Source organism: Chanos chanos, chromosome 16 (genome assembly GCF_902362185.1).
Source record: "Chanos chanos chromosome 16, fChaCha1.1, whole genome shotgun sequence".
In the NCBI taxonomy this organism is placed as follows: Eukaryota; Metazoa; Chordata; class Actinopteri; order Gonorynchiformes; family Chanidae; genus Chanos; species Chanos chanos.
In genome coordinates, this window is record NC_044510.1 from 17,129,114 (window position 1) to 17,139,113 (window position 10,000).

General features: G+C 45.1%; 1 protein-coding gene across 1 annotated transcript; it reads left to right on the forward strand.

The window, feature by feature from the left end:
• The first annotated feature begins 90 nt into the window (after positions 1 to 90).
• plbd1a (phospholipase B domain containing 1a) lies at positions 91 to 9,018 on the forward strand. The gene is made up of 11 exons (XM_030793583.1): positions 91 to 271; positions 1,022 to 1,244; positions 1,335 to 1,418; positions 1,705 to 1,846; positions 2,229 to 2,369; positions 2,973 to 3,117; positions 4,785 to 4,985; positions 5,856 to 5,996; positions 6,276 to 6,461; positions 7,454 to 7,560; positions 7,989 to 9,018. Exons 1-11 carry the CDS (start codon positions 205 to 207, stop codon positions 8,163 to 8,165), a joined length of 1,614 nt encoding a protein of 537 aa, XP_030649443.1. The 5' UTR covers positions 91 to 204; the 3' UTR covers positions 8,166 to 9,018.
• The last annotated feature ends 982 nt before the right edge of the window (positions 9,019 to 10,000 follow it).

Consider the following 10,000-nt stretch of genomic DNA (forward strand, 5'->3'; position numbering starts at 1 on the left):
AGCGGAAAGTCTGGCGACATACGTGGAGAATATCCAAGGTAGGAGGCAGCCAATAGGGAGCAGTTCCTCATCGGCCATACGAGTAACACAGGGACTTTCCTGTGAAAGTTTTGGTTCCTCTAAACCTATGCGGAAAAATTGTCGTGTGTGCTGTGGTCTGTCAGATTGCAGTTTACATCGAACACGGCTTGAAGCCGAGGAAGAATGACTGACATAAAATTATATGTTTTCGTGTTGGGCTGCGTGTTCAATACATACGTCAATGGAGACCGTAAGTAACCCCGGGTTCTCTTTCATAAAGAGTTTCTGTAACCTACTTTTGTTTCTAGGTCGGTTCTCCTGGATCTCTCAGTGCGTCAATGCGCTGTTTGTAGTATATAAAATAGTATGAGGCCATGAATGCGCAACCAGATAACCGAGAGAGAGCTATGAAACTACCTCAGTATTGTTATTTAAAGCAGCAATGCAAGGTACTGCCATAAACACAGAAAATGACTTGAAGAGGAAAGTTTGAGTGGATTGCCTGTTACATGATCTCACAACATGTTTCCTCAGATTGAAAGTTCTGAGTTCTGAAAGTTGTCTGTCAACTTTAATTTGGTCGTCTCTGAGACGTCTCTAATTACTCGAATTATGTCCGCCAGATCATGTGTTCGCTGTATCCAACCAGTTACTGAAGGAATACAACCCATGTCAAAAACGCACGCAATCACACAATACGTTAAATGCTATCATATGTAAGCGATATAGGCATCAGGTAGCAGTGTTTATATTCCAGTATATCTAATGCCCTAATGTTGCTGAAACGTAAAACCAAATGATTTGTGCGCCAAAGGACTCTGCACGGCAGCCATGGTAGTGCCACCTACTGGAGAGGTGTTAAAGAGGCTGGCATAAACAGAAGAAAATTTCAACCTTAGTTTGAGCTGTAACTGAGAACTTTGGCAACTGTCAACGGGTCGCCAGTGTATGATTTTATTGTTTTTGTGTGTGTGTGTTTTTGCACGTGTATGTGGAACAGCGGTGAGAGCTGCCACTGTGTACTGGGATGCCAGCCACAAGACAGTCAACCTGAAAAAAGGGGTCCTAGAGAAACAGGGCGATGCATATGGTTACTACAATGACTCCCTTGCCCAGACTGGCTGGGGCGTTCTCGAAATCCGAGCTGGATACGGTGAAACACCCGAACCGGATGAAGTCACATATTTCTTAGCCGGTTACTTGGAGGGCTACCTCACTGCCCCGTAAGTGTGCACAAAAGCGCTTTGATGTAGCCGTGTTTGTGACGAACGTCATTAAATCCGAAATGTTCATGACCAGTATTTCTTTTCCAGGGAGATGTACAATCACTACAACAATATGTACCCACAAGTCATTCAGGATCCCAAAGTGCTCCTCGTGGTTAAAGACTTCATGAAGTGAGTTTGATGCTTACTGCGTCTTTTTTGCCCTTTTCCTGAGTTGTTTAGTGGATGAGTCCCTCCGGCTAATTCAGGGGTCGGCACTCCACACTCCTGCAGTGCTGTGGTCCACCAGTCATCCTGCTCGACACTCATCTGGACCACAGACTAACTTAACCAAGTGTGTTCAGGTGAAAAACCTGAACCCTTGACAGTTCTCCAGGTCATGGGTTTCCTACCCTGCTCTGGCAGTAGTCCTGTTGCTGAGGTGTGTGTGTGTCATGATGTGTGTTTGTGGTTTCAGGAAGCAGGATGCCTGGGCCAGACAGCAGGTCAAACTGAATAAGAGCAGTGATCCTCTGTGGGCTCACATGGGTTTCATTCTCGCTCAGACCGACGGACTGCAGGCCGGCGTGGCCGACTGGGCCAAAAGCGAGGGGAAAGAGGTGTGTGTCCGCGTGTGTATGTGTTTGCATGCGTGTGTGTGTGTTTGCGTGTGTGTGTGTTGTGTGTGCGTGTGCGTGCGTGTGCGTGCGTGTGCGCGCGTGTGTGTGTGTGTGCGTGTGTGTGTGTGTGTGCGTGTGTGTGTGTGTGTGTGCGCGTGTGTGTGTGTGTCTGTCTATCGAGTCCTGATGAAGCTGAGCTCACCTTTGTAACTCTGTGAAACTCAAGTTCTGTAGACTCCACTGTAACAGTGAGGTTCAGTGCCTCCTGTAATTCTTCAGGAGCTGTTATAGTGTGTCAGGTGTTGAAGTGAAAATAAGCCTGGAGGCATTGGAGCTGCCTATAAACACTGCTCAGTGCTCTCCCTGTCTCTTCTCTCCCCAGCCCCTCTCCCTGTTTGCGGTTCAGTTTCTGAATGCAGTGGGAGACCTGCTGGACCTCATCCCAGCCCTGGTCCCGGGTTCGAATCCCCCGCTCGGCGAATTCAAAGAGCCACCCATGGGCCACTGCTCAGCACTCATTAAGGTCATTCATTTCTACAGCTGTGTCAGAAAGACCATCAAAACCTTACTCATCAAAAACAACATCATTCATTCATACAGCTGTGTCATCCTGTCTCAGAAAGACCATCAAAACCTCACTTATCAAAAACCACATCATCTTAAACAATGGTGTCATCCTGTCTCAGACAGACCATCAAAACCTCACTCATCAAAAACCTCATCATTCATTTAAACACTGGTGTCATCCTGTCTCAGAAAAACCTATTAATTGCACATCGTTATGAGGGAAACCAGAAGACTGTATGGATAGATTTAGATGTAAATTTAGAAACTAAAAGATAATAACAGAAGTCAAATTGTATAAAGATTTATATTGTTTGAGCGGTCAAAAGTAAAGCTTTACTTTTTAAGGATTTTCAGTCTGAATTCCTGGCTTCTGTGTCTGTTGCCCTGGTAACCGTCTGTCATCCCAGTACCTGTCTGTCGCCCCGCTAACTGTCCGTCGCCACAGTAACTATCTGTCGGCCCTTTTAACCATCTGTCGCCCTGGTAACCGGAGAAATTTACAGCAGTCGTTGGGCACGGCTGTCATGGTGACTCTGTCTCTCTGCCCTCTGGCACACAGATGCTGCCAGGCTATGAGAACCTGCTGTTTGCCCACTCCAGCTGGTACACCTACGCCGCCATGCTCAGGATCTACAAACACTGGGACTTTAAACTGAGTGAACCACACACTGCCACAGGAAAGCTGTCCTTTAGCAGTTACCCAGGTACCAAAAACGACTCGCACACGCACACACACACACACACACACACACACACACACACACTGCCACAGGAAAGCTGTCCTTTAGCAGTTACCCAGGTACCAAAAACGACTCACACACGCACACACACACACACACACACACACACACACACACACACTGCCACAGGAAAGCTGTCCTTTAGCAGTTACCCAGGTACCAAAAACGACTCACACACACACACACACACACACACACACACTGCCACAGGAAAGCTGTCCTTTAGCAGTTACCCAGGTACCAAAAACGACTCACACACGCACGCACACACACACACACACACACACACACACACTGCCACAGGAAAGCTGTCCTTTAGCAGTTACCCAGGTACCAAAAACAACTCACACACACACACACACACACTGCCACAGGAAAGCTGTCCTTTAGCAGTTACCCAGGTACCAAAAACGACTCACACGCACACACACACGCACACACACACACTGCCACAGGAAAGCTGTCCTTTAGCAGTTACCCAGGTACCAAAAACGACTCACACACACACGCGCACACACACACACACTGCCACAGGAAAGCTGTCCTTTAGCAGTTACCCAGGTACCAAAAGCAACTCACACAAACACACACACATACACACACATGCAAACAAACACACACGTACACACACAAGCATTTACACATACTCACACATTTACAGGTTTGTATTTTTATGTGTGTATGTTTCATATATTGATATATATGCAGAGACATATAATGGTTTGACGTCTGTCTGACTGATAGACAGTAAATGCTGATCCTACCTCTGTATTTTCCTGCTTCCTTTATTGGGCAAAATCACGACTGAGGTTTTGAGATGTGTGTGTGTATGTGTGCATGTATGTGTGCATGTGGATGTGCGTGCGCATGTGTATGTGTGCGTGTGTGTGTGTGAGTGTGTGTGTGCGCGCGCGCACGCTGGTGTGTATGTGCGTGTGTATGTGCGTGTGTATGTGCGTGTGTATGTGTGTGTGTATGTGTGTGTGGTGTGTATTTGGAGACCTCTCTCACTGGTCTGCTCTGTCAGGTGTCCAGTATTGTAGCTGATTTTTTTTTTTGGTGAGCTGCTTTCACAAGTTTCGGTTTAAGTTCAGCTTCTGTCTGTCTGTCAGTCATAAACCAGCCTTATTGTCTGTCTGCCCGTCTGTCTGTCAGTCATAAACCAGCCTTATTGTCTGTCTGTCTGTCAGTCATAAACCAGCCTTATTGTCTGTCTGTCTGTCTGTCTGTCAGTCATAAACCAGCCTTACTGTCTGTCTGTCTGTCTATCTGTCTGTCTGTCACAAACCAGCCTTACTGTCCGTCTGTCTGTCAGTCATAAACCAGCCTTATTGTCTGTCCGTCTGTCAGTCATAAACCAGCCTTATTGTCTGTCTGTCTGTCTGTCAGTCATAAACCAGCCTTATTGTCTGTCTGTCTGTCAGTCATAAACCAGCCTTTTATTGGGGAAATTATGGAAAGGAAAGGAGAATTGAAAATGGACTGTCACTTTTGACATTTTATTAACAGAACTGAAAGTTAATTCTTAAAATGACTCATTCACTAAACTTGTCTGGCTGATCATGGCAAGATCCTGGTCCCTCTCACTGATATGTAATTTCTCCCCCTCTCCCCCCCCCTGTTTTTCCCAGGTTTCCTAGTGTCTCTGGATGACTTCTATCTGTTAGGAAGTGGTTTAATGATGACCCAAACCACCAATAACGTGTTCAACGCGTCTCTGTTCTCACAGATCAGCCCGTCCACTCTGCTGGCGTGGCAGAGAGTCAGGCTGGCACACGGCCTGGCACACACCGGCCAGCAGTGGGCCGAGACCTTCGCCCGCTACAACTCTGGTGAAGCACCTACTGCTCCTGACCATACACACACACACACACACACATACACACAAACACATGCACACACACACACTCGCACACACACACACACACATATACGCCATGCACACACACACACACACACCCACTCACACACACACGCAAGCACTCACACACACACACGCACACACATACATATACACACACACACACACACACACACTTATAGACGACAGACATGTCCATGTATGCTCAAGTGGAGAATCACATGGTTACACACAGATACACATTACTTAAATAAACATACATTAATTTCAGCTCTTTTTATTAGTTTGTTTTGGATGGATTGAATGTGAGTTACGATATTGATATGATAACGAGCACATTAAAGTTTGTATTAATTCACTCAGTATGAACAACAGTGACTTGGTAGATTCGTATAAAGTTCTGTGTGTATCTGGGCACTGAACACACCCTCTACAGTTCCTCTGATAACACATCAAACATGTTCTATCAGTTACTATGGTAACATGGTAACAACTGTCATCATCACCATCCTCCACTCAGACCCCACCTTCATCTGCGTCTCTGTCTGTGCCCCCCCCCTTTCTCTCTCTCTCTCTCTCTCTCTCTCTCTCTCTCTCCCTCTCTCTCTCTGTCTCTCTCTCCATCTCCCTCTCTCTCTCTCTCCCTCTCTCCCTCTCTCTCTCTGTCTCTCTCTCCATCTCCCTCCCTCTCTCTCTCTCTCTCTCCCTCTCTCTCTCGCTCTCCCTCCCTCTCTCTCTCTCCATCTCCCTCCCTCTCTCTCTCGCTCTCCCTCCCTCTCTCCCTCTCTCTCTCACTCTCCCTCCCTCTCTCTCTCTCTCTCTCTCTCTCTCTCACTCTCAGGGACCTACAATAACCAGTATATGGTACTGGACAGGAGTAAAGTTACTCTAGGGAGGAAGATTGATGATGGTGCTCTAACAATAGTGGAGCAGATCCCAGGACTGGTGGAGTATTCAGACCAGACTCAAACACTGCGCAGGGGTAGGTCTTTTACACACACACACACACACACACACACACATTCACACTCACATTCAAACACACAAATTTATGAATGTGATTGGCTCAGTGCTGCCCCCTGATGTCAGGACTGAGGTATCCAGTGAAATCAAAACACTACAGTGTTTATGGTGAAAACTCTATCACATTCACCAACTTTCCAAACTGAATTTAAGTCTGAATTTAACTGTCTGTGGAGATCTGTCTGTCTGGTTGTGTTTTTCTGATTCTGCTCCCTGCTCCTTCTGACTCCGCCCCCAGGCTACTGGCCGTCCTATAACGTGCCGTTCCACCGTAAGATATACTCTCTGAGCGGTTATGATCAGATGTGGCAGAAATATGGAAACGATTTCTCCTACGACCTGTGTCCCCGCGCGAAGATCTTCCGGCGTGACCAGGCTAGCGTCACGGACCTGACCTCTCTCAAACACATCATGAGGTTTAATGGTACCAGTGCCTCTCCTCCTCTAACCCTATATCTGTATATATAACCCTATAACAGTATACCTATATCAACACCCTATATCTGTATATATAACCCTATAACCCTATATACCTATATCAACACCATTTATCTGTATATATAACCCTATAACCCTATATACCTATATCAACACCTTTTATCTGTATATATAACCCTATATCCCTATATCAACACCTTATATCTGTATATATAACCCTATAACCCTATATACCTATATCAACACCTTTTATCTGTATATATAACCCTATAACCCTATATACCTATATCAACACCTTTTATCTGTATATATAACCCTATAACAGTATATACCTATATCAACACCTTATATCTGTATATATAACCCTATATACCTATATCAACACCTTATATCTGTCTCTCACAAAACACTGTTATACTGGTTATATCTGTATCTCACAAAACACTGTTATACTGGCTATATCTGTATCTCACAAAAACACTGTTATACTGGTTATATCTGTATCTCACAAAACACTGTTATACTGGTTATATCTGTATCTCACAAAACACTGTTATACTGGTTATATCTGTATCTCACAAAACACTGTTATACTGGTTATATCTGTATCTCACAAAACACTGTTATGCTGGCTATATCTGTATCTCACAAAAACACTGTTATACTGGTTATATCTGTATCTCACAAAACACTGTTATACTGGTTATATCTGTGTTTCGCAAACACGGTTATACTGGTTTTACAGAGTACAGCAATGAATAGAAACTCAAGATCTCACAGAGAACCGTGGATAAAGGCTGACAGATACAGATGGATGGATAGATTAGTTAAGAACAGAAAGGGCTGCAGTATTCTCTCAGCCCAGAGTGAGCTGCTGCTGAGTTTGAAAAAAACCTGACATGTTTTTAAGTTTGTTTCTGAGAACCAGCTGTACTGAGTCCTGTTTGGTACTGATCCATACTCTTCATCGCACCGTAGACTATAAGAAAGACCCGTATTCGAAGGGCGATCCGTGTAAGTCCATCTGCTGTAGGAATGACCTCAGAACCCAGCAGGCCAGACCTGGAGGATGTTATGACACCAAGGTAAAACAGCACAAGATTAAACTACAGCAGAGTAAACATACACACACACACACACACACACACATTCACCGCACACATTCCCCATACACACACACACACACACACACACACACACACACACACACACACACAGAGAAAAACACAGCCTGACAGTCACAGGAGACTTTGGGGGTAAAGGGAGGTTCCAGTAAACACAAGGTTAATGCTGGTGACCTCTGACCTCTGCCCACCCCCAGTCCTGTTTGTTTCTTCCTCTTCTTTGGCAACATTTCTCCTCTTTCTTTTATGTTCCATTTCTTCATTGTTTGACCCCCCCCCCCCTCTCTCTCTCTCCCTCTCTTTCTCTCTCTCTCATTCTCTTTCTCTCTCTCTCTCTCTCTCTCCCCTTTCTCTCTCTCTCCCCTTTCTCTCTCTCGTTCTGACTGTAGGTGACTGATTTTAAATTGGCCCAGAGCTTTGTGGCTGAGGCAGTGAATGGTCCGACCACAGAGGGGGGGCTCCCTCCCTTCTCCTGGGACGCCTTCAATAGCACGGCTCACTACGGCCTCCCACGGGTCTACAACTTCACCTTCGTCACCATGAAACCCCACCTCTTCACGCCCTGAGGGCCACGCCCTGAGGGCCACGCCCTCGCGGCGGGCCGGGGGAGAACTTGAACACACACGGGTAGAAATTATGTGCTCAGAGATACACAGTTTACTGAAAACGTTTGTTTTTCTCATATACCACTATAACTCTAGAGGAGTGAAGCCATAACGCGTGAAAAACATGTAACTGTGTTTTTTCACGGCGCGTCCAAAGTCTCAGTTTCTGGACTGTCTCTGCTGTTTTAACACTGTGATTATTAGAGTGTGTGTTACTATCAGTGACTGTGGTACATAAATGGATGTCCAGTCTGGCTTGAGTATTTGAGTCTCTTCGCTGTTTGATTGCTTTTCAAAATGACACATTTTTGTAGTAGCAGTAATGAAATGACGTTCTTGCCTTTAAAGCATCTCTCTCAGGGCTGCAGTGCTCGAGGGCTGTGCCAGCCAGCTGGATTCTCTCAGCTCGAATAAACCATGTCCAAGGTCAGAGGTCATGACTGTCCAATAGCAAAGTTCTTCTCTCCTCTCCTCTTCTATTAGACAGGCTTGACCTTTGGCCTGATGTTGTCTGATTAACTGAGTAATTCTGCTTATCTTTAGCCCACAGACACACAGACCTTTCATTTCACCAAGTGGAACAGTAATTACCTAAGTTCAAATGTTATTGTACGCAAAACAATCAAACATGAATGTTATTGTACGCAAAACAATCAAACATGAAATGTTATTGTACGCAAAACAATCAAACATGAAATGTTATTGTACGCAAAACAATCAAACATGAAATGTTGCACTTTTTCTGTGTGTTTTTTTTTTTAATTTTTGTCTTGAAATGCTGCTTCTGTTTCTGTAAGAGCTGTAAAAACAAAAACATTAAAAAAACAAACACTTCATTTCTCCAAAGAGATGGTCGTATTTGACATTGTGTTATGTAATGTTGAGGTTTTTCTATATTATTTACTCTTCTGGGTAATTGGGGTGAAAGGACAGGTTTCGGGAGGGGGGGGGGGATGGGGTCAGGTGAGAACAGGTGGACAAGTTATTCCACACGTCGCAGAAGAGACGAGCGTCAGTGCATGCGGTCCCCGGTCAGCGTCTGGGTTCTGCAAGCGACAGGGAATAGAACTCCGAGGAAACAGGGCACCGCTTCGTGACTAAGGCACATTTACAGACAGGGAGAGTTCTCAGTCCTCTGTCATTCATGGGGGAAAAGTTCTCAGTCCTCTGTCATTCATGGGGGAAAAGTTCTCAGTCATCTGTCATTCATGGGGGAAAAGTTCTCGGTCCTCTGTCATTCATGGGGGAAAAGTTCTCAGTCCTCTGTCATTCATGGGGGAAAAGTTCTCGGTCCTCTGTCATTCATGGGGGAAAAGTTCTCAGTCCTCTGTCATTCATGGGGGAAAAGTTCTCAGGCCCTCTGTCATTCATGGGGGAAAAGTTCTCAGGCCTCTATCATTAATGGGGAAAAGTTCTCGGTCGTCTGTCATTCATGGGGGAAAAGTTCTCCATCCTCTGTCATTCATGGGGGAAAAGTTTTTTCATCTTTTCACCATCATGTTTTTCATGATTCAGGTTGATTAACCTTTCATTTTAGTCTCTTTTTTACATAGTGGTGTGGCTGTGTTCACTGGTGTGTGTGTGAGTGTGTGTGTGTGTGTGTGTGTGTACGTGCATGTGTGTGCGTGTGGATCATCATGTTTGGATCATCATGTTTGGATCATCATGTTTGATTAATCATGTTTGAATCATCATGTTTGAATCATCATGTTTGGATCATCATGTTTGAATCATCATGTTTGAATCATCATGTTTGAATCATCATGTTTGAATCATCATGTTTTGTTACGGACTGT

Excerpts from the sequence above, each read along its gene's own strand:
- plbd1a (XM_030793583.1), top strand. The coding sequence starts at position 205 with ATGACTGACATAAAATTATATGTTTTCGTGTTGGGCTGCGTGTTCAAT. Across the intron at positions 1,245-1,334 it reads GAGGGCTACCTCACTGCCCC|GGAGATGTACAATCACTACA; the intron begins GTAAGTGTGCAC and ends TTTCTTTTCCAG. Across the intron at positions 2,370-2,972 it reads ACTGCTCAGCACTCATTAAG|ATGCTGCCAGGCTATGAGAA; the intron begins GTCATTCATTTC and ends TCTGGCACACAG.